Source organism: Dama dama, chromosome 19, assembly GCF_033118175.1.
Source record: "Dama dama isolate Ldn47 chromosome 19, ASM3311817v1, whole genome shotgun sequence".
NCBI lineage: Eukaryota > Metazoa > Chordata > Mammalia > Artiodactyla > Cervidae > Dama > Dama dama.
Window position 1 is genome coordinate 60,250,345 of NC_083699.1, and position 25,348 is coordinate 60,275,692.

General features: G+C 38.7%; 1 protein-coding gene across 3 annotated transcripts in view; it reads left to right on the top strand.

Annotated features, from left to right (window-relative positions):
• The window catches only part of SPICE1 (spindle and centriole associated protein 1), a 58,804-nt gene extending 35,233 nt beyond the window's left edge, over nt 1-23,571 (top strand). For all 3 annotated transcript variants that reach the window (XM_061167206.1, XM_061167207.1, XM_061167208.1), the window contains exons 11-18: nt 3,772-3,903; nt 10,613-10,757; nt 11,757-11,981; nt 14,487-14,977; nt 17,542-17,725; nt 19,912-20,014; nt 20,785-20,872; nt 22,137-23,571. In XM_061167206.1, the coding sequence (XP_061023189.1) occupies nt 3,772-3,903; nt 10,613-10,757; nt 11,757-11,981; nt 14,487-14,977; nt 17,542-17,725; nt 19,912-20,014; nt 20,785-20,872; nt 22,137-22,190 (1,422 nt within the window). In that variant the 3' untranslated portion in view covers nt 22,191-23,571. The remainder of the gene's footprint in view (nt 1-3,771; nt 3,904-10,612; nt 10,758-11,756; nt 11,982-14,486; nt 14,978-17,541; nt 17,726-19,911; nt 20,015-20,784; nt 20,873-22,136) is intronic.
• Nucleotides 23,572-25,348: the final 1,777 nt, after the last annotated feature.

A 25,348-nucleotide genomic window follows, 5' to 3' on the forward strand; every position in this document is an offset into this window, starting at 1 on the left:
GGCTCCTCTGTCCATGGAATTCTCCAGGCAAGAATACTGGAGTTGGTCGCCATTCCCATCTCCAAGCATCTTTAGGATTTTCTGTGTATAGTATCATGTAATCTGCAAATTTGACAGTTTTACTTCTTTTTATCCAATTTGGATTTTGTTTGTTTCTTTTTCTTCTCTAATAACCATGGATAGGACTTCCAAAACTATGTTGCATAAAAGTGGTGAGAGTGAACATCTTTGTCTCGTTCCTGATCTTAGAGGAAATTCTTTCAGCTTTTCACTGTTGAGTATGATGTAAGCTGTGGGTTTGCATATATGGCTTTTAATATATTGAGGTAGGATTCCCTCTGTGCTTGCTTTCTGAAGAGTTTTTATCATAAATGGATGTTGGGTTTTGACAAAAGCTTTTCTGCATCTATTGAGATGATCATATGGTTTTTATTTTTCAGTTTGTTAACATGATATCTTATGAGGATTCATTTGCAGATGTTGAAAAATCCTTGCATCCCTGGGATAAATCCCACTTGCTAATGGTGTGTGATTCTTTTAACATATTGTTGGATTCAGTTTGCTGGTATTTTGTGGAATACTTTTGTGTCTGTGTTCATCAGTGATATCGTCCTGTAATTTTCTTTTTTGTTGGATTTTTTTTTTTATAAGCCACAATGTGGTTTTAATTATACGGAATCTGTATCACACATGCTGATTCTTTTTTTTTTTTTGAAAGTGAAATTCCTTTTAATTTTAACCCACAGACATGACCATTGCTATAATTTATGTATGGTTTTCCAGAAATCTTTTGATGTGTCTGATAAACACATATATTAGCACAGATAAATCTTATAGATAAATCACATTAGATCCACTCTTCTATAAGTTTTTTCAACCTAAAATATTTCATGGACATCTTTTTATGCTAATACATACAGATTTCTTTTTCTTTTCCAGTGCTTAAGAGTATGCAGTTATATGGTTGTAGTACTATTTATTTAATTTGTCATTTGGATATAATTAAAACTTTTAAAATAAGCTAACCTGGAAAAAGAAATAATATATATTAATTTTTGTTCATTTGTTTATTTCTACAAGCTTATCAGCTAGGTCAAAAGGAATATTTATGTAAAATGTTGGTGGGAATGGCTATCCACTCCAGCATTCTTGTCTGGAGAATTCCTTGGACAGAGGAGCCTAGTGGGCTGTAGTCCATGGGATCGCAGAGTCTGACATGACTGAGCAAAAGAAGTTAGTATCTCTATTTTCTGAAGAATTCTTATATATCAATTTAAAAAGAGAGAAGTAATCTCCTCTTCCCCAAAAGTAAGTGAAGACTCATGAACAGAACAATTTCAAAAGAAGAAACAAACTGCCAAAAAACACATGAAAAGGTATTCAACCTGATTAGTAATCAAGAAATGAAAATTAAAATAACAATGGCATATCATTTTCCACCCTAAGATTTGCAAAAGTTGGTGAAGGTACAAATACTCTACTTGTGAAGTATGCATTAGTTTAACTTTTGGGAGGGTAATAAGTGAGACAATGCTCCCCCCCAAAAAAGTGTTAATTGCTCAGACATGCTGATTCTTATTTTTATTTTTTGTTGGATCTTGTCTGGTTTTGGTATCAGGGTGATGGTGGCCTCATAGAATGAGTTTGGGAGGGTTCCTTCCTCAGCAGATTTTGAAATAATTTCAGAAACATAGACATTAACGTTTCTCTAAATGTTTGATAGAATTCACCTGTGAAGCCATCCGGTCCTGGGCTTTTGTTTGTTGCAGGTTTTTAATTCAGATGTTGTTGTATTTAGTGTGTCCCAGAGGTCTCTTAAACTGTCATTTCTTTTCATTCTTTTTTCTTTATTCTGTTCCATGGCATTTCTTTCCACCATTCTTCCAGTTCACTTATCTGTTCTGCCTCATTTATTCTGCATTAATTTCTTCTAGTGTATTTTTCATCTCAGTTATTATATTGTTCATCTCTGTTTATTCTTTATATCTTCTAACTCTCTGTTAAATTTTTCTTGTATCTTCTCAGTCATGCCTCCTTTCTTTTTCTGAGATCTTGGATCATCTTTACTAACATTACTCTGAATTCTTTTTCAGGTAGATTGCCTAGCTCCATTTCACTTAGCTGTTCTTCTGGGGCTTTATCTTATTCCTTTTTCTGGGACATAATCCTGTGCTGTTTCATTTTGTCTAACTTTCTGTGTTTGTGGTCCCATGGGGTGCTTGATTATAGTTTCTCTTCTGGTTTCTGCCTCCTAGTGGATGAAGCTTTTCTCAGAGGTTTGTGCAGGTTTCCTGGTGGGAGGGACTGGTGTCTGCCACTGGTGGGTGGAGCTGAGTCTTGTACCTCTGGTGGGCAGGGCTGTGTCAAGGGGTGTGTTTAGAGATGGCCGTAGACTCAGGAAGACTTCAGGCAGCCTGTTTGCTGGTGGGTGGGGCTGTGTTTCTGCCCCATTTGTTGTTTGGCCTGAGACATCCCACCACTGGTGCCTTCAGACTGTTGGGTGGAGCTAGGTCTTGGCATCAAAGTGGTAGTATCCAGGACAGCTCACGCCAGTGAATACCCAGTACCTCCACAACCAATGTCCTTGTTTCTACAGTGAGCCAAAGCCACCATCTACCTCCCTGAGAGGCCCTCCAAGACCAGCAAGTAGGTCTGGCACAGGCTCCTATGAAGTCACTGCTTTTTCCCCTGGGTCCTGGTGTGCATGATACCTTGCATGTGCCCTCCAAAAGTGACATTTCTGTTTCTCCCAGTTCTGTGCAGTTCCAGTGATCAAGCTCCACTGGCTTTCAAAGCCAAATACTCTGGGGGCTCCTCCTTCTGAAGCCAGACTGGGGAGCCTGATGTCGGACTCAGAACTCTCCTGTGGGAGAACTTCTGTGATATAGTTATTTTCCAGTTTGTGGGTTGCCCACCCAGAGGTGATGGGGTTTGATTGTATCATGAATGCACCCCTCCTACAATCCTGTTGTGGCTGCTTCTTTGTCTTTGGAAGTAGAGTATCTTTTTTGTCTGTAGATGGTTATTCAGCAGTTAGTTGTGATTTTGGTGTTTTCATAATAGGAGGTGAGCTCAGGTTCAGAAGGACTTCACCATCTTGTGGAGATCTATCTAAATTTGCTTTTTACAGATTTGTTTTACTGTCAGACTTGTGACAGTCTTAACATTCTTAACATATATAAGTTAGGAATCTCTAGGAATGTACTTTTGGCTCTCTGAACATATTACAGGCTTAGAAGCATGTACTTTTTAGTTAATCACTTGTTTTACAAAGCTTAATCATTTAAGCCTGTTTTTTATTTTTAATTACGTTTTAAGAAACTTAACTTTTGAACTGGTGATACATTTACCATGGTATGCAATTTAAAGATAACAAAAGACTGTATGGTGAAAAATCCCCACCCCTGACTTTCACTTAACTTGTTTACTTCCTGTAGCCAACTGTCATTATCAGTCTGTCCTAGAAATGGCCTGCATGTATTCAAGCAGTTTGTATATGTACTTCCTTCCCCTCTCGTCTACAAAAATTGTAGTTGTTTGATTTTACATGTCATTCTGTTCATTGTTTTACATTTAAAGAAAGGAAGACGATAAAGCAGCATATTTTAATGAAATATAAACCTTTAATAAAAATATTTAATTTTTATTACTGTCACATAATATATACTTTGTAAGTATTCTCTTCTTTGATAGCTTTGATTAGAAACTTTTAGTTTGCAACATGTGATGTTATGGAGGGGAGTTTATTTGATTTTTTTTTTTTTTTTGTAGAGTGAGCTCCAACTGCGTAAAGAAGTAGAGACAAGGCAGCAATTGGAACAAGCGTTAGGTGATCATCGAGAGCTCCTTGATGCGCTGACAGCTGAAGTTCTTTTCCTTAGAGAAGAAAATACTGCTACCCAGGTATTTAGATGAGATCCAAAACTTTTCTGTGTTTAGTAGTATAAAACTTCTTTACAGGTGTATGAGATTCTCTTTTAGTTGCCTTTGATTTAGTTGTGCTGGTGTGATTATTTATCATTTCTTTAGTATCCTCAGCAGTAACTTTTCAAGAACATTTATTATACTGGAGGTACTGCAGTAAAAACTTGAATTATAAATAGTGTAGAATAAATATCCTGTCTTTAAGAAACATATTTACTGGGGAAGACAGAATCTATGTTTAAATAATAACTACTCATATTATAGTGGTTTATCCAGTATGTGAAATGAGTGTTATGACAGCTGCTTTTCATTTTAAATAACAGAGGATACCCTGTGAGGAACCCTCCTATAATATATGCCATTTAAAGTTGTTTATAGTATCTTCAGTATCTTTATTAATCTTTTTGTCAAACAGTGGTTATAGTTACTGATACTTTTATTTATCAGCCACAAGAGACTAGGAAATCAGCAGTAGACAAGTTGTGTTTGTGTCAATGGACATTAGATATAAGACATGTGATTTTCATTGATAATATCATTCACATACAGTTTCTGTAAAATTGAAGTATAATTGTTTTACAATGTTGTGTTAGTTTCTACTGTACAACAAGAATCAGCTATATGTATGCATATATTCCCTCCCTCTTGAGTCTCCTTCCCACCCCCACCATCCCACCCCTCTAGGTCATCACAGAGCACCGAGCTGAGCTCCCTGTGCTATACAGCACTTCCAACTAGCTATCTGTTTTATGCATGGTAGTATCTATATGTCAGTGCTATTCTCTCAATTCATCCTACCCTCTCCTTCCCCTCCTGTGTCCACAGTCCATTCTCTATGTCTGTGTCTCTATTCCTGCCCTACAAATATATTTATCAGTTCAATTTTTCTAGATTCCGTATATATGCATTAATATATGATATTTGTGTTTCTTTTTCTGACTTACTTCACTCTATATGACAGACTCTAGATATAGTTCACATACCATTTAACGTACCCTTTTGTAGTGTGCAGTTTGGTGTTTTTTTCTGTGCTAGTATCATTATCTAACTCCAGAGTATTTTCATCACCCCAGAGAGAAATTCCACACACATTATCATTCACTCTACTCCCTTCAGTCCCTGGAAACGACAAATCTGCTGTATGATTTTATAGATGTGCCTAATCTGAATATTTTATCTAGGTGGAATCATGCCATATGTGGTCTTTAGTGTCTGGCTTCATTCACAGCACATCATGTTTTCAGGGCTCATCCCTGCTGTCTTGTGTGTCAGTACTGCATTCCTCTTTATTGCTCAATAATCTAGTGTGGGCTCTACCACATTTTGATTATCCATTCATTAGTTGAAGGACATTTGTGTTGTTTCTCCCTTTTGTGTATGATGAATGAATAATGCTGCTGTGGATGTTCACGTACAAGTATTTGTGTGAACGTGCATGCATGCTGAGTCTCTTCAGTCGTGTTCAACTCTTTGCGATCCTATGGACTGTAGCCCACCAGGGTCCTCTGTCTATGGGATTCTCCAGGCAAGAACAGTGAAGTGGGTTGCCATGCCTTCCTCCAGGGGATCTTCCTGACCCAGGGATCAAACCCATGTCTCTTACATCTCCTGCATTGGCAGGTGGGTTCTTTACCACTAGTGTCACCTAGGAAGCCCCAGTTGTGTCAGGATGTATTTTCAATTCTCTTAGGAAGATAGGCACTTTTAAAGTGTACTAATATGTTCAGCAGATCTTTATTGAGCACTTACTGTGTATCTGGCACTGTTCCAGGTGCAGGAAATAGAGTAGTGAATGACAAAAAAATCTTGGTCCTCAAGGAACTTAACATTCTAAATAAACTTTGCCCCCTAAAAAGTGAAGTATATTGTTAGTTAGATGGTTATTATGTATCATAAAGAAAAACAAAGCTAGTAAGAGGGATGGGAAGGGTTTGGGATAGGAGGATATAAATGGGATGGGACATGTCTGTCTGAGGAGATGAGAGAGCAAGCCTGCCAATAGCTGAGCGAAGAGCACTCACTGCAAAGGAGCAGCAAGGGCTTAGGTCCTGAGGTGGGAGCATAGCTGTTGAGCTCAAAAGCCACCAAGGAGACCAGGGTGGCAGGGGTGGGATGTGGGAGAGGGAGCGCAGGAGGAGACAGGAGCAGGAAGTCAGATCACAGGGGCCCTGCAGGCTGGGTGAGGGCTTGGACTTTTGTTCTGAATGAAATAGGAAACCTCAAAAGGGATTTGGGAAGAGATGTGATTTAATTCAGTTTTAAGAGAATCACTCTGGGTGGCTGTTTTGAGATTAGATCAGAGATCACCGCCCTGTCTCTGTTTACAGTGACCTTAGTGTCTCAGGACACCCCTAGGCCAAAGAAAATACCAAGCAGCTCCATATATTCAGTTCAGTTCAGTTCAGTCACTCAGTCGTGTCCGACTCTTTGTGACCCCATGAATCCCAGCATGCCAGGCCTCCCTGTCTATCACGAAATCCCGGAGTTTACCCAAACTCATGTCCATCGAGTCAGTGATGCCATCCAGCCATCTCATCCTCTGTTGTCCCCTTCTCCTCCTGCCCCCAATACCTCCCAGCCTCAGGGTCTTTTCCAATGAGTCAACTCTTCGCATGAGGTGGCCAAAGTATCGGAGTTTTAGCTTCAGCATCAGTCCTTCCAGTGAACACCCAGGACTGATCTCCCTTAGGATGGACTGGTTCCTGGATCTCCTTGCGGTCCAAGGGACTCTCAAGAGTCTTCTCCAACACCACAGTTCAAAAGCATCAATTCTTTGGCACTCAGCTTTCTTTATAGCCCAACTCTCACATCCATACATGACCACTGGAAAGACCATAGCCTTGACTAGACGGACCTTTGTTGGCAATGTAATGTCTTTGCTTTTTAATATGCTGTCTAGGTTGGTCATAACTTTCCCAAGGAGTAAGCATCTGTTAATTTCATGGCTGCAATCACCATCTGCAGTGATTTTGGAGCCCAAAAAAATAAAGTCTGACACTGCTTCCACTGTTTCCCATCTATTTGCCATGAAGTGATGGGACCAGATGCCATGATCTTAGTTTTCTGAATGTTGAGCTTTAAGCCAACTTTTTCACTCTCTTCTTTCACTTTCATCAAGAGGCTCTTTAGTTCCTCTTCACTTTCTGCCATAAAGGTGGTGTCATCTGCATGTCTGAGGTTATTGATATTTCTCCTGGCAATCTTGATTCCAGCTTGTGCTTCTTCCAGCCCAACATTTCTCATGATGTACTCTGCATATAAGTTAAATAAGCAAGGTGACAATATACAGCCTTGACGTACTAGTTTTCCTATTTGGCACCAGTCTGTTGTTCCATGCCCAGTTCTAACTGTTGCTTCCTGACCTGCATACAGGTTTCTCAAGAGGCAGGTCAGGTGGCCTGGTATTCCCATCTCTTTCAGAGTTACCCACAGTTTATTGTGATCCACACAGTCAAAGGGTTTGGCATAGTCAATAAAGCAGAAATAGATGTTTTTCTGGAACTCTCTTGCTTTTTTGATGATCCAGCAGATGTTGGCAGTTTGATCTCTGTTTCCTCTACCTTTTCTAAAACCAGCTTGAACATCTGGAAGTTCATGGTTTACGTATTGTTGAAGCCTGGCTTGGAGAATTTTGAGCATTACTTTACTAGCGTGTGAGATGAGTGCAATTGTGTGGTAGTTTGAGCATTCTTTGGCATTGCTTTTCTTTGGGATTGGAATGAAAACGGACCTTTTCCAGTCCTGTGGCCACTGCTGAGTTTTCCAAATTTGCTGGCATATTGAGTGTAGTACTTTCACAGCATCATCTTTCAGGATTTGAAATAACTCAATTGGAATCCCATCACCACAGTAAGTATTTGTGCGTCAACAACTTAGATGCTGTGTGAAAAAAATAATACATGAAAACTGATAGAAAAAGTATTTTATTTTTTTTTTCATGATTAAATAACCATAGTTATTTACTAATGGAACATGTATACCTATTGGGCATTGTACAGCTTCTCATAGCCTGGAATCATATTGAACACCATCACTCTTATGTCTTGTTCCATAATTATTTTTATGCAGTGTTGCTTTTTTAGCATGGCAGCTACTGAAAACTCAGCCTTAGGAAGATATGGTATCATCAAAAGGGGTGTATCTTGATCTAATGTTGAATCTGTGAACACTTCGAGCTAGTACGTCACTAGTACCTGACAGATATTGAGCATCAGCAGTTTCCTTGAGAATTTAAAAATGTCCTGTGGTGCCCCCATGAGTCCGTACTGGCGCTCCAGGGTGCAGGTTGGGAGCAGTGTAGGACTAGACTGTAGGTGGTTAAACACAGAAGTAGAATATTACAGACAGGAGTCCAGAATAATTAAGGTGAGACATGGCAACTTGGTTGAGGTTGTAAGTGGGATAGGTTGTGAAAAGTAACCAAATTCTGAATATATTTTGAAGTCAACCAGTAGGATTTGCTGATGGACAGGATATGGAGTGAAGGAGAGGATGTGAAAGAAGAGTCAGAGTTTTGGCCTGAGCAGTTGGAAGAATGGAGTTGTTATTGTTGAGGCAGGAATGTTTACGAGGAGTTGGTTTTTTTGTATTTTAAGTTTGAGAAGCCTATGTGAGTTCCTCATGGAGATGTTGAGGGAGCTATTGGATATGTGATGTGGATTTTCGGAAAAATTTGGACAAATATAAAAATGTTTATTATATATCATTCAACAGTCCTACTAATAATATTTCTGACTTCTGACCTCACCTGACATTTAACAAATGTCTGTTCATGTTGGAGCTATGTATGTCTCTGTATGTGTACAGTTGATCCTTGAACTTCACCAGTTTCTACTGTGCTGGTTCACTTATATGTGAGTTTTTTTCAATATATATGTACTACAGTCTGTGGCTGGTTGAATCTGTGGATGCAGAACCTTGAATATGGAGGGCCAGTAGTAGTTATACATGAATTTTACCTGCACAGAGTGTCAATGCCCCTAACCCTGTCTAGTTCAAGTGTCAACTGTAATATATAATACACATATACATATATATAATCTCTTAACACTATTTTATATGCATTACCATACATTTTTATAATGCTTATGTTTATCAGTTTAAATACCTGAATAATATTCTATTGAGTTTCTTCCTTGGTCTTTTGGGGTAGCTTAAGAGTCAGTAGGTATCATCATCAGTCAATAGGTATAAAATCTATTATAAAATATATTATAAAATATAATATATATAAATAAATATATAATATATAAAAATATATAATATACATATAAATATATATAAAATATATTATAAAATATAATATATATAAATATATAATATATATATAATATATATAAAATATATATAAATATATATATAATATATATAAATATATATAAAATATAATATAAAATATATTATAAAAATATACAAGCAACTCCTGCAGCTCAATTCCAGAAAAATAAATGACCCAATCAAAAAATGGGCTAAAGAACTAAACAGACATTTCTCCAAAGAAGACATACAGATGGCTAACAAACACATGAAAAGATGCTCAACATCACTCATTATTAGAGAAATGCAAATCAAAACCACAATGAGGTACCATTACACGCCAGTCAGGATGGCTGCTATCCAAAAGTCTACAAGCAATAAATGCTGGAGAGGGTGTGGAGAAAAGGGAACCCTCTTACACTGTTGGTGGGAATGCAAACTAGTACAGCCGCTATGGAAAACAGTGTGGAGATTTCTTAAAAAACTGGACATAGAACTGCCATATGACCCAGCAATCCCACTTCTGGGCATACACACTGAGGAAACCAGATCTGAAAGAGACACGTGCACCCCAATGTTCATCGCAGCACTGTTTATAATAGCCAGGACATGGAAATAACCTAGATGCCCATCAGCAGATGAATGGATAAGGAAGCTGTGGTACATATACACCATGGAATATTACTCAGCCATTAAAAAGAATTCATTTGAACCAGTCCTAATGAGATGGATGAAGCTGGAGCCCATTATACAGAGTGAAGTAAGCCAGAAAGATAAAGAACATTACAGCATACTAACACATATATATGGAATTTAGAAAGGTGATAACGATAACCCTATATGCAAAACAGAAAAAGAGGCACAGAAATACAGAACAGACTTTTGAACTCTGTGGGAGAATGTGAGGGTGGGATATTTCAAAAGAACAGCATGTATACTATCTATGGTGAAACAGATCACCAGCCCAGGTGGGATGCATGAGACAAGTGCTCGGGCCTGGTGCACTGAGAAGACCCAGAGGAATCGGGTGGAGAGGGAGGTGGGAAGGGGGATTGGGATTGGGAATACATGTAAATCCATGGCTGATTCATATCAATGTATGACAAAACCCACTGGAAAAAAATTAAAAAAAAAAAAAAATAAAAATAAAAAAAAGAGATTTTATAAATTGAAAGCCCTATGAAAAGGTTCATTCTTACTATTGTAGCAGTGTATTTATTTATTAATAATATTCCATGATTTATTTAACCATCCTTCTATCAAAGAATTTTAAAAAATGTTCATAATTATATATTTTCATGAATGCATGGTTTTAGTATTTGAATAAAAGGCTGAAATTTCTAGAGTATTTAAAACAATGATATAGTTAAACACACCTAGGTGATTTGCTGTTTGATAAGCCAATGATATTATTTTGTTCATTTTTCTCTAGGCGAGACTTCAGCAGTACATGATCACAACAGATGAGCAGCTTATATCACTCACACATGCCATTAAGAACTGTCCTGTGATAAGTAACAAAGAAAGTCAGGCCTTAGAAAGGGGAGCCACAAGTCAGAGAAATATGGATAATTCAGGTGAGTGGAATAATCTTACTATCCCAGATGGGCATTAAAATACTTTCAGAGAAAACAAAACTGTAAATTTATATGTAACTATTTATATGTAACTATATAATATAAATTTATATGTAACTATATAGTTATATGTAACTATTGTCTGTTCATGGATAGGTAGCATTATCACCATTATATTTGCCATAATTATTCCAGCTAATATTTATTGGATACTGGCTCTATGCCAGGTTCTTTTGCAGTGTTTTACATGCATTATCTCATTTAATTCTCATAATATAACTTTCATTTAATTTTCAAAAGAGTTCTTCACTCAGTCTTATGAGGTAGGTGTCATTGTTATCCCCATTTTTTAGATGAGAAAACTAAGGCTTGGAGAGAGGGTTGGTAACTTAATAAAGTCACAGAAATAGAAAGTAGCACAACTAGCTTCCTAGACATGTGGGAATTTAGTGCCAGCACCTTTAATTAGGGTACCCCTGGTTTGGAGGGGAAGAGATGGTCTTGAGAAGAAAAAAATACTGAATTTCAGAAATTCGTGACCTTAGTTCATTCATGGTGATGCTTTGAAAGCCTATCTTCACCTCCTCTGCCATTATCATATGCCATAGGCTGAATAGGACATTGAGCATTTTTTGTGTTTTTTACTTTGATGTGTGTCTCTGTGTAGAAAGAGTTTTGTGTATTTAGGAGTGTTTTCTTAGAAGTGGCTGACTCTAAAATTTTTTTTTTTTTTTTGACTCTAAAATTTAACTTGCATGAGGTAAACTCAGTGGCAAGGGCAGATCTTCAAGGGCAGTGCTTTTCTCCAAAATAGCCACTTCCTCCCAGTGCTGGCACCACAGGAGCTTGGCCTGTGAGTGACTGCTCAGTGAGGGTATGGACTAGAAAGTGAGGGCTCCAGAGGCCACGTGATTTTGCCCTCTGTGGAAATGCGCCTATGTCTAAATGCCTGAAGTGTGCTCATAATTCCTTTGAGTACTAATAGCCTCTTATCTTCAGAGGACCCAGCCGTAAATGCTAGTGCCTCCGTGCCACGGATGTTCAGAGGAGAAGACGTCGTTGAGTTCCCACAGGAAGATTTGCCTGTCAAACTGTCTCAGGTGCCAAACCCTCCAGAAAGTGGGAACCTGGCCAGCAATCTTCCAGGACATATATTTGAGCCAGCAGTGTTGTTAACACCACCCAGGCAGAAGAGCAACTCAGAATTCTCTCCTTTGCAGGACGGTAAGCAGGCTTCTTCTAAAGTTATATGGCAGTTGTTTTTCTTTGCTTCATATATGTCATACAGTATGTTCATTGTTCCCTCTTAAACAGGATTTGAAAAGGTACTGATGATCATTTTAACCTTTTAGCTGAAGGAGAGTTTTTCAGAGTGGTTTATGTCATGTGCATTATACCTATGGTGAAATGTGACAGTGAATTTCATCATGTATCTGTTCTATCAGGCATTGTAAATGTCAGTTAAACTCAGATCAAAGGACCAAGTTCTCAGCAATGAAATGCAGAGTAAGGGGACATCCCATTTGTCTGTATGGTCCAGGGGTATTGTTGTTCAGTTGCTCAGTCGCGTCCAACTCTTTGCGACCCCATGGACTGTAGCACACCAGGCTTCCCTGTCCTTCACTATCTCCTAGAGCTTGCTCAAACTCATGTCCATTGAGTCAGTGATGCCATCTAATCATCTCGTCCTCTGTTGTCCCCTTCTCCTGCCTTCAATCTTCCCAGCATCAGCGTCTTTTCTAATGAGTTGGCTCTTTGCATCAGATGGCCAAAGTATTGGAGTTTTAGCTTCAGCATCAGTCCTTCCAATGAATATTCAAGATTGATTTGGTTTAAGACTGGCTGATTTCGTTTAGGACTGACTTGATTTCCTTGCTCTCCAGGGAACTCTCAAGAGTCTTCTCCCACACTTCAGTTTGAAAGCCTCAATTCTTCAGTGCTCAGCCTTCTTTATGGTCCAGCTCTCACATTTGTACATGACTACCAGAAAAACCCCAGCTTTGACTATGGATCTTTGTCAGCCAAGCGATGTCTCTGCTTTTTAATACGCTGTCTAGGTTTGTTATAGCTTTTCTTCCAAGGAGCAAGTGTCTTTTAATTTCATGGCTGCAGTCACTGTTTGCAGTGATTTTGGAGCCCAAGCAAATAAAACTTTGAAAGTGAAAGAAAGTGAAGTCTCTCAGTCGTGTCTGACTCTTTGCGACCCCATGGACTGTAGCCTACTAGGCTCCTCCCTCCATGGGATTCTCCAGGCAAGAATACTGGAGTGGGTTGCCATTTCCTGCTGCTGGTGCTGCTAAGTCGCTTCAGTTGTGTCTGACTCTGTGCGACCCCATAGACGGCAGCCCACCAGGCTCCCCTGTCCCTCGGATTCTCCAGGCAAGAACCCTGGAGTGGGTTGCCATTTCCTACCTCACTCTCAATGTTAAGTTCTTCATGTCCTGATACTGGTTTCTTCTCTCACTATTACTTCTGTCTAAATAATCTCACTTGTTCTTATGGCTTCCAATACCTTCTATATGCCAGTGACCTCCAGTTTTAGATCTTCGCCTAGATGATCTCTTGAGTTTCTGACCCATGTTTCATCTCCTTGGATTGATATATAGGCACCTTAAGCTTAGCACTTTCAAAACAATTCTTGATAATCCTCCTTCCCCTAAATCTGTTCTCCTGTTGGGCTCCATCTTACTAAACAGCATCGCCATCCATTCATTTGTGCATGCTGTCATACTCTGCATTTTCCCTCACTTCTTGCTTTCAGTGCATCATTTGTAGTTCAGTTGCCAAGATATTTCTCGAATGTGTCTACTTCTCTCCTTCTTCATAGCCAACATACCTTAGTCAAAGCTACCATCATCTTTCTTCTTGACTACTACAGTTGCTTGCTGGTCTCCCTACTTCTCTTCCTGGACCTTCTAATTTCTACAGCATTTAGTAAATTTCAATTATGTAAATTGAGTTGTGGACAAACCTTCTCCAGATTTCATTGCTCTTGGATTAAATTATAAAATTTCTAACATGGCTTAAAAAGCTCTGTGAGAAATGGCCCCTGCATGCTTCTCTAGTCTTCTATATTGTATTCCCCGATGCTCCCTTGTTGGTATGCTACAGGCCTCCTTTCTTTGCTCTTTCCTATTTTGGGGCCTTCACATATGTTGTTATCTCTGATTGTAATGATCTTTGCTCCACTCTCTGCCACATATGTAATCATTCAAGTGTCACTTCTTGGGACTTCCCTGGTGGACCAGTGGTTCCGACTCTGTAATCCCAATGCAGGGGCTGCAGGCTCGAGCCCTGGGGTACTAAGATCCACACATAGAGTGGCCAAAAAAACCTCCCAAAATACAAAGCAAAAAAGTAAATAAAAAGTTTACTTCTTCAGAGATACTTCCCCATCCATCTTTAGTTTACGTTACGTGTCTATACTCCCCCCAGGATTCCCAGATATGAGTTAATATATGTGTTAAAATGTGAACTAGGTAGATGGTTTTTCACAAGGTTACTGATAAAGCTCTAAGGAGTATAAAAGACTCTGTACTTGATTATTAGGAGTAGTATTGCTGGTATATTCCCTGTTAAAATAATTGAGGCATTCAGAAACCAAATCCTTCCTTTGAAATGCTTCTCAAATGCTAACTACCAAGTGTGAGGGGGGGGTGTCATGAGATGATTATAGTGCCAACTGTGGTTCAACAGTACATGTTTATTATGTTCTAACTGTATCTACAGTGTTGAGGAGGACTGTTCAAACTCGTCCTGCTCCACGAATTCCTCCGACCGTGGAAATAATTGAAAAGGAACAAAATTGGGAAAAGAAGACCTTACCTGTTGGCGCAGACATTCAGAACTCAAGTGACGAGAGTCACCTCTTCACTCAGAGGTGGAGGGCCTCTCACATGGGAGAAGACTTGCAGAGCAAAACCCAGGCTCCTTTTGTTAGCCTCTCACAGCCTCTCTGCAGCTCGCGGTCAAGCATGCAGCAATCAAGAAACCCCACACTCTCAGAAGAACCCCTGGTGCTGGGAGACGGGCAACAGCTTAGAACAAATGAGACATTAATACAGAGAAAGGACATCATGGCACGAATTGCAGAGTTGACCCTGCAGAATTCAGCTATCAGGACACATCTGAGTAATATTATTGGTCCAGGGGGAGAACAAGGGGACGGACTTCGGGAGTTTAACACACAGGAGACAAGTCATGCCAGTGACACGATGGCTGTGAGTACCAGCTAAGGATTGACTCCAGATGTATGGGAATTTAAGTTTATGACTGGAGCATCTAGAAATGACCCTGGATGTCTTTGAGGCTGGTACTAGAGGACTTATGCTTTGTCATGCCCTCATCACAAAATAAGTAGAGGTTATTTATCAGTTTATGTCACACACGTTAGAAGAAGACAACATAAAATTTAAATGGGGAAATGAATGAGGAAAATAGGACAAAAGTAAAATGGGTAGAAAAGCTAAAATTAAGCTAGGAATGAAATTTTTAATATAGAATGTAGAACAAATATGTTTTGAACGTTTGCCACACAACTGCATTTTAATTGAAATCATTTTTACTCTCAAAGGGGCTCATAAAAGAGAGTTGCATGTAGTTGGCCCTCAACTCATGAGTAGTTAATTTTTTAGGACACAATGCATTCTCCTATGGAAATGATGTGTTAAAGAATTATTGAAGTCAGACTTTAATGTATATGAATTATCTGGGGATCTTGCTAACATGCAGTCTCTGATTGAGTGGGTCTGAGGTAGAACCTGTGCGTTCCTAATAAATTTCAAATGATATTGGTCCGAGGATTACATTTTGAGGAGCAAAAGCCTACACACTGAGCATATTTGAGTCAGTTCCAATGAGGTGGATGAACCTAGAACCTATTGTACAGAGTGAAGTGAGTCAGAAAGAGAAAGATGAATATCATATTCCAACACATATATACAGAATCTAGAAAAACGGTACTGAAGAATTTATTTACAGGGCAACAGTGGAGAAACAGACATAGAGAATAGACTTATAGACATGGGGAGAGGGGAGGAGAGGGTGAGATGTATGGAAAGAGTAACATGGAAACTTACATGACCATATGTAAAATAGATAGCCAACGGGAATTTGCTGTATGACTCAGGAAACTCAAACAGAGGCTCTGTATCAACCTAGAGGGGTGGGATGGGGAGGGGAGATGGGAGGGAGTTTCAAAAGGGAGGGGATATGTGTATACCTATGGCTGATTCATGTTGAGGCTTGACAGAAAACAGCACAAGTCTGTAAAGCAATTATCCTTCAATAAAAAGAAGTTAAGTTTTTTTAAAAAAAAGGCAAAAAAATTAAAAAATGTCTACATACTGTTGTACTGAAATTTTGTTAGTTAAGTACACTGTGGGCTGACCTGGCAGTGTAAACCTTCATTGCCTTGTTTATGGGGCAAAAAGGGACTCTAAGTTCCAATTGTGAAACATGCCTTCATGCTGATCCCAGTGATGGAAGAGACTTCCTCTTACCTTGCCACGAAGCCAGGGTGGCACCTCTCAGAGTTCTGTTGGGGACGAGGCCATGGGAAGGAGCTGGCCAGCTTTGTGGATTAGGGGATCCGTAGTGATGGCTTCCATAAGGGCTTTAGCAGCAGTGGATTGAGGATCCCTATGAAGAAGGTTGAAAGAGAGTGGGGATGAGTGGCATCTCTGTCAGCACTGGCTCAGGGGGACTGTGAGTATAGAGTCACAGAAACAGCCGTCAGAAGGGACTGGCAGAAGAAGCCAAGAAGGAGATCAGGAGTGGGCCGCGGTCATCAATACACACTGTCTCAGTTCTAGTCAATGGAAACATTTCTGTGTTTGCAGAGTTTTGAAGATTATTTGAAGTAGGCAACTCTTGGTTTTAAAAAGACCACAGAATTAAAAATTGAGCTTGCCCCCTTTTCCCACTGGGGTAACAATCAGGCAAGAGAGGACAATCTAGTTTTATTGTGCTCACTACTCTTTTTGTTATTTATTTAATTCGTACTATTTTGCTGTCTCTTTTTTAACTAATGAGTGTAAACTGCAAATTAGTGACTTCTATTAGGAATTGATTTTCCCTCAAAGGGACATATTTAACTAAATGAAATACTTAAGAGTGACATATACATTTCTTTCAGGAATTTTCACATCAAACTTTCATGATATTCCTTGAGTGGCTCCTTCTTACTCTTACTTCCCATATTTTTTTACAGTCACCAGCCTTCTGAAATCAGGTATCGTAGGCCAAAAGCAGCCTGGAAGGGCTGACATGTGGTCAGAAGGAGTGATTCGATTCCTAGAAGTCTTTGCCAAATAGCTCATGGTGCATGAAGATTATAATTATAGAATCATCTGTTTCAACTACAGCAGAACCTCTTGTGTATATTGTGATTCAAACCCCAGACCTGTCTTTAAATAGGGATTACTTAGAAGCCAATCACTAAGAGTAGTATCTTTGCTTATGTGGTCTTTGTGCAGCTCAACAAACACTAAGAGATGCAGGAAAGCTTTGCTTTGTCCCACAGTCACTCTCCATGGACAGAGGGACTAGAAGGCTTATGTGGTATTGATATTAGAAGGACAAGTATCCCTCCACTTTAGCCTTTATTTGTAAATTAAGAGATCTGTAAATTCTGTTACTGTTTGCCCAGTATTCAAGTTTGCATGTAGCAAGGACTATGAATACTAATTTGCTGGCTCTTAGAGGAAAAGTTTATTTTTACAAAAAGTGAGAATTGTTTGGGTTATTTTTAACATGGAATCTGTGTCTTTTTTTGTTTTTAAAGAATTTTCCAGCGGTGCAACCTCTGACACCAAGTAGCATGGAGGAACGGATTGCAGAATTGAATCGACAGAGTATGGAGGCTCGTGGAAAACTCTTGCAGTTAATAGAGCAGCAGAAGCTCATTGGCTTGAATCCTTCCTCTCCACCAGTATCACCTGTGCAGTCACCTCTCAGAGCATGGTCTGGTTAGTCACAAATTCATAATTTAAAAACTTAGATGCATGGAAACTTTCACTTTCTTGACTATGAGTATATATTTAGCTAAAAGAAATCTCAAGCCCGTATATTTCAGGGTCTTCAATTGTATATAGAAAGAAACAGACCTCAGTGACAGAAATGGGACCAGAAGGCCAGTCTCCACTCTAGCTTCTGGAAAGCTATCCATGGTGCCTGCAGTTCATCTTTGGTGTCTGAGTTCCTAAGTTGCGCTACATATAAATGGGATCGATTACAGGACATGATTCAATTATGGCATATGCTGCAGCTAATTATAAACATGAGCATCAAAATGATCATTTAGAATTTCATGAACAACAAATTACAAGTTATTATTCTGTTAAAGCCTTTAAAACATTTTCATTTGTAAGTTAAACTTTCTATTCATTGTTACATTTAGGGAATGTGGGATGCTAGAGGGAGTTCTAAACAATAGAAATATAACTGAAAAATTAGTTGTCGTAGTGATCACATTCTAAAAGGTACTGATGAAACAAAGTAGACCTCAAGTTGCTCTTTAGCCAAAAATTCAATTATTAAGACCCTTAAGGGGTAGAGCTGCATAAAGATTCCAGAGAGACTAATTGGGCCTGGTATACAGAGAAGGTTCTAATTGTCAGGAAAAGACAGAGCTCTGTATCAGTAAGTGTTGTGCTCCCTGAGGTGTTCAAGCAATGCTGTTTTAGAGATTCCTGCATCTTGTGGCTGGTTGAAGTAGGTTGCCTTTAAAGGACCTACCAGTAAGACTTTTATTCTCAGAGTTATTTTCTTTTTGACACTTAACAGACCCAGAAAACAGAGTGTTGGTTAAAGTACTAGAAAGTGGTGGAATGTGCATTTCCCTAAGGCCCTTCCTCTTGGTTTACTCTAGGCTCCTTTCACATTGCAGTTTTGTCTACTGTTCTTCATAGTCAGAAAGTCTAGAGGCAACTTCTGACTAGAATAAATAAGTGAAATCACTCAATGTATATGAATACCAACCATGTGCCACCATGTTCTGGGCACTGGGGATAGTGCATTGAACAGGACAAGTTCCTGCCCCGCTTGACCACACCAGGGTTCCAGTTGGGGAGCAGACAATACAAATAAACAAATAAATATATGAGACACTGTCAGTTAATGCCAAGTACAGTGAAGAAAAATAAAGCAGATCACTCTTATGAATAATGTTGTGATAAAATGAGACATGTATTTCAGTAGTTCTTTGAGGGTAATACTTTCATTTTTGTTGGCTCGTTTAGTTTTTGACACCACTCAGAGCAGACAAAGCTGATAAAACTCTTTGATAAATAAGTAAATCGAGACACAAAGAGGTTGAGTGATTTGTCTGAAGTTCTAAAGCAAATTGGTAGATTTGCAACCTTGTTCTTTCCATTCCAGTGCTTATTTGTCTAAGGTATTCTTAAGTGAAATTCTTGGTTTCACAGGAACCTCTGTGGACTATAATGATAAAGATAAAAATAAATCATTTGCCATGCAGAACCTCTTGTTTTCTAGGGTAACCAAGGAATATGTTATAAAATTGAAAGAGTGTCATTACCCCTTAAAAAAGCACTAGTTTTAAGCAGTGATTGACAGGAGCATTGACTGAGCCTTTCATGAGTAGATACTTAGTAAATATTTGTTGACTGATTATCTACTTCTGAAATATTGAAAATGTACATAATTATAGTTGCCATTGGCCATATGAACTCTTCAGCCAACTTTCCCCTCCAAATTTAATGTCTTCAGTAATGGCAGTAATGTAATAGATTTGGATTTAGTTTTACAGCATAACTCCAGAACTTTTCTTTTTCCTTTTTTTTTTTTTTGGAAAGCTTTAGATAAGCCACTCTAACCAGGATCTCCTGTTCTTTAGGGATGGTTCTTAATTTCTGTTTTTCGCTTGAGGATCTGACATGATACCACTTATCTGAAGATTTTGTCTCTCTAAGAACTGGCATGCTCCTGAATTGACACTAGTGACTACAATTTTTTGTCTCACAGTTTGTTTTTAAAAAATCCTTGAAGTGTATTTGTGGGCCATTATAATAAAAATATAGACAGAACCCTCAAATTTATAATGTAAAATTTGCAGTAAGACAGAAATCAAGTTAAATTTTAATTTTCATTGTAATGAAAGGTAATGTAACTAATGTTTATTTTTACATTGCAGAGGGAGGAAAGAGGACAATTGAGGTGTCTATTCCAGGAGCAGAAGCCCCAGAAAGCTCAAAATGCAGTACTATCTCTCCTACTAGTGGGCTAAATTCGAGAAGGTAGGGTTAAAATCAAAAGCGTGGTTTATGTTTTATGCTTTTTGTGAAAAAAGGAAGTGCATAGTGTCTAACTTAGATTCAGATAGATTTACTTATGTAGAGAAAACAGGTGATTGGGGAGGAGAATTTGGAGGGCAGGGAAAAGAGGAGTGAGGAAAAATCCTTCATTACGTAGAAAAGCATTGGGTTGGTTATTGAAAACAAAAATGGGATAATGGCACATATGTGGAGCACTTTATGGCTTACAAAATTTGGAGGTAATATGTGACAGTGTGGATAAATTGAGCAGTAGTATTTTGTTCTCTACAGTAAGTGAAACCAAAGCTCATACAGCTAACTGGGTGGTTTGCCTAGATGGGACATGTGGTTGGTAAATGGGGATGTACCTGGCTCTCTCTGTCCACTCAACATGCTGCCACTACACTGCTCCAAGCCTCATTACTCTTCCATGGCTTCAGCCTTCTCCCCCACCCCTCCACATCTGTACTTCCTCTTTTAATGTTAAAAACTTATCTGTATGGTACTGTAATGGTCTTTGTACATTCCATGCAGTCTTTCTGTAAATCTAAAAATACTTCAAAAAAGAAAATCTACTAATTAAAACAAGGCTTAGGTTGGTGAAAATATGTTACAAATAATTTACCTCATTTGGATTTAAGTCAGCCATTCCATTTCAAGCTCTTGGCAGTATTGAGAATTGTGTCTTATATCATTTTTAAAGGTTAATAATGATAGATTACTCTCTCACTTTTTTTTTTTCTCTTAACTAGATCTTCAGGGGCTGCTAGTAATTCTTGTTCTCCCTTAAATGCCACCTCAGGAAGTGGGCACTTGACGCCTCTTAATCCAAGAGCAAAGGTATATGATAAAGTGTAATTCTGAAATGTGTGTAGAGGTTAGGAGGGCAAGAGTGGAAGGTGGTTGATTTGGCAACGGTCATGCTTAATATTATTCCTCTTATCTTAAAGATAATATAAAATGTTCAGAAGAAAAGAAATACTAACTCACCTTCATTAGAAAAAACAAGCATGCACTTCTTTTGTTTTCTAGGGTAATTAAGGAATAGAATACAATTCAATAAGATTTCAGCAAAGATGGACATTATTGTTTCCTGCAGAGCAATCTATAAGAGCAATCTATAAACAGTGTGGCAAGAAACACAGGGGTGTCTTGGGTGGGTTGTGGGTTCATGAGGTGCTGGTTTCCTCAGTCCTTGCTGTGGCTTTGTAGGCCTCGGGATAGCTGGAGCCCTGGGACCAGTCACTCTCCTTGTCACTTTGCCCCAATGTGCATATCTGAGTGTGCCACAGAGAGGTTTCATGCCATATTTAGAGAGTTCCAGCACAAACGGTTAATAAATGTCTTACATATTTTTACGTATTCTGATTTGTTACAGGAATATATAGAAACTAAGTTTCTTACAATGTATCCAGATTTTTTGCAAAAGGAATGTTTCTGTGCTGGTAATACAGCAAAATATATTAATAACTTTCCTTTGTTTGGTCATAGCAAATTGTGAGGATAACTTTAAAATCATAAACATTACGCTTGCAAATATGAGCTAACATCTGTTTGATGGGGGAGAATGGTCCTTGCTATTCTTATTACTGGCTTCAGTAATTAGACCAGATAGTGAGTGCTTCAGTAAGTGTTGAGTATTTATAGTCCAAATTAATTGATAGGCTCAGATAGCCCAGTTGCCCAGCACTGGAAGATTTGTCTGTTCTTTGCTGTTTCTTACATCCTAAAAAGAGCTTTAATGGAAACTATTTTATATAATCTGCCCTTAATTTCTGGAATTTAGTAACAGATTTAATTTACCAAGATCAAATAACTTTTTGTTACTTTAAAAAGCTGTATGTATGACTTGCATAAAATACTGGATTGATCCTTTTTTTTAAAAAAGTAGGCCTTCCAAATCAATAAGGAGATCTGTTGACCAGGGAATATTTGGGAGTGTCTCTGTTACAGAATAAAAATTGCTAGTATCGATAATTTTTAGTACCATTCAGTGGTATAGGATAACTTTGGTTCTTTGTACTTGGTATGAATAATTGTAAATCTTGAGTGGTCTTGTGCTCCTGATTACTTTCTAAAGCCTTTTTGCATCTTTGTTCAACAGATTGAGAAACAAAGTGAAGAAGGCTGGTTTGCTCTTTCTACCCACATGTCATAAGTGAGGTCGAGTTGTAGAGTTTGTTTTCAGTAATATGTTCTTGAACTTCTACTCCCCTTTCCCTGCTCCTGCTTTCAAGTTTCTATGTTTTTCTTTCAGATAAAACTTAACAAAGATCTTGTGAATTAGCACTAACGGAACCAAGAAATAAAGCAATTATTTTAATTTCTGCCTTTTCAAATAGATTTCCGACAAGTAGCCTTGTGAATAAAATTTGACTAGAGGAAAATCAAAATTGTGTATTCTAATAAATTTAAGGGTTTTTTCAGTATTATATTTTTATCTTTATCATCTTTATTCAGAATTTTTTGGTCTAGTATATCTTAAATGTTGTTTATTTTTTTCTGAAGAACTAAGTTGGTTTTCATGTAACTTACAATAAAATGCCTGTGTGACTAAATTCTGGCTTTCAGAAAAATTTAACACCCCTTTTTTGGGGGAGTCACTGTGTGTATCACTTTTTCTATCAAGCAAATGTATGGTTTTAAAAAGTAAGCATGGGAGTGTTTGTTTATATTTGCTTAAGCAGGTAAGAGTGGTTATATATATTATAAAGTTCTTCAGTTCAGTTCAGTTCACTCAGTTGTGCCTGACTCAACCCCATGGACTGGACCACACCAGCCTTCCCTGTCCAGCACCAACTCATGCGGAGCTTGCTCAAACTCATGTCCATCGAGTCAGTAATGCCATCTCATCCTCTGTTATTACCTTCTCCTCCTGCCTTCAATCTTTCCCAGCATCAGGGTCTTTTCCAAAGAGTCAGCTCTTCACATCAGGTGGCCAAAGTACTGAAGCTTCAGCTTCAGCATTAGTCCTTCCAATGAACATTTTAGGATTGAGTGGTTTGATCTCCTTGCAGTACAAGGGACTCTCAAGAGTCTTCTCTTCACTATAAAGTTCTTACATAGTCTTCAAATGTGAAAATGTCACATTAGTTATGGTAATGTATATTAAATAAATAACAATTGAGCTTGAATATTTCATTACAGAAACATTGATTTATGGCTTATTTAATGTTTGGGACAGAATTGAGTACAAAACATTGCTAGCACATTTTCCCAGCCTTTAATTTCCTATACCTTCAGGGTAGATTTTTCTCAAGGTACCTGTTTGGTCTCACATATTGGTTGCTATTTTAAACTTGGGTTTTTGCATGGTCTCTGTTCCTTGGCTCTATGATAGAAATTCTCAGCCTAAGTGAGGTGTGACTGGGAAGGGGAAACATATTGAAACTACTTGGGGGAACTTTCTCAGACAGCACAAGTATCACTGATTGTATTTATGTGAAGTCATCTGTGTGCATTTGCATTATTGCAGATTCTTCCATCTGTATTGCACTTTTTAAAACTTGGTATTTAATAAATATTTTCCCTGTCTGGCATATCAAACCATTTTGGTGTTATTCCTTGTATTATTGAAATGTCAGGTTATCTGCTTGGTTTGTGAATGCATTATTTTGACATACATTGGGTTGAACTTTTTGGCCAACTCAATATTTTCTTTCATATTCTCCAACTTGTTGACTATTTTTTTCATCTATATTCCCTTCAAACTCTAAGATGCCTTTGCATGACATTTTTAAAAGCTACTTAGGGTAATTTCATGTGCAGTCAGAGTTGAGAAACAATGCGAAGAACTTTTACCGGTAGCTCACTGGCAACCTATGGGACTGGCATGTAAGTCTTCATCCTGTTAATGTTTGTTTTTGCTGATAAGATACAAAAGTAGATTGAAAAAACTCCAATAACAATAGATGCAGAGTAAGGAGGCTTTCTTTCTTAGGCCTTCTGAAGTAATGCTTCTCAACTTCAGATGCCATTAGAGTCATCTGAGGACCTTCTAAAGTTCCCAATTCCCAGTCCTCACTCCAGACCAATTAAGTTAGAATCTCTGGGGGGCTGGGGGTGGGAGGACACAAGCACTAGTATATTAAAATCCTCCTGAGATGATTCCAGTGAATAGCCAAGTTTGGGAAACATCATTATAAAGATATGTATTATCCCCAAATCATAAATTAGTGCATATTTGGTTTTAATTAACAGTTAAACTGCCTTTATTAGCTCCTGTTTATCAACTTTCAGAGCCAACAGCATCAGTGGGTCTTGAAACATGAACCCCAGCCAGCACCATCAGTATCACTTGGTGTACTTACTAGAAATGAAAATTTGGGGTCCCTACACCAGACCACCTGACCTGCCTCTTGAGAAACCTGTATGCAGGTCAGGAAGCAACAGTTAGAACTGGACATGGAACAACAGACTGGTGCCAAATAGGAAAACTAGTACGTCAAGGCTGTATATTGTCACCCTGCTTATTTAACTTATATGCAGAGTACATCATGAGAAACACTGGGCTGGAAGAAGCACAAGCTGGAATCAAGATTGCCGGGAGAAATATCAATAACCTCAGATATGCAGATGACACCCCCCTTATGGCAGAAAGTGAAGAGGAACTAAAAAGCCTCTGGATGAAAGTGAAAGAGGAGAGTGAAAAAGTTGGCTTAAAGCTCAACATTCAGAAAACTAAGATCATGGCATCTGGTCCCATCACTTCATGGCAAATAGATGGGGAAACAGTGGAAGCAGTGTCAGACTTTATTTTTCTGGGCTCCAAAATCACTGCAGATGGTGATTGCAGCCATGAAATTAACAGATGCTTACTCCTTGGAAGGAAAGTTATGACCAAACTGGATAGCATATTAAAAAGCAGAGACATTACTTTGCCAACAAAGGTCCATCTAGTCAAGGCTATGGTTTTTCCAGTGGTCATGTATGGATGTGAGAGTTGGACTGTGAAGAAAGCTGAGTGCCGAAGAATTGATGCTTTTGAACTGTGGTGTTGGAGAAGACTCTTGAGAGTCCTTGGACTACAAGAAGATCCAACCAGTCCATCCTAAAAGAGATCAGTCCTGGGTGTTCATTGGAAGGACTGATGCTGAAGCTGAAACTCCAATACTTTGGCCACCTCATGCGAAGAGTTGACTCATTGGAAAAGACCCTGAGGCTGGGAGGTATTGGGGGCAGGAGGAGAAGGGGACAACAGAGGATGAGATGGCTGAATGGCATCACTGACTCGATGGACATGAGTTTGTGTAAACTCCAGGAGTTGGTGATGGACAGGGAGGCCTGGTGTGCTCCCATTCATGGGGTCACAAAGAG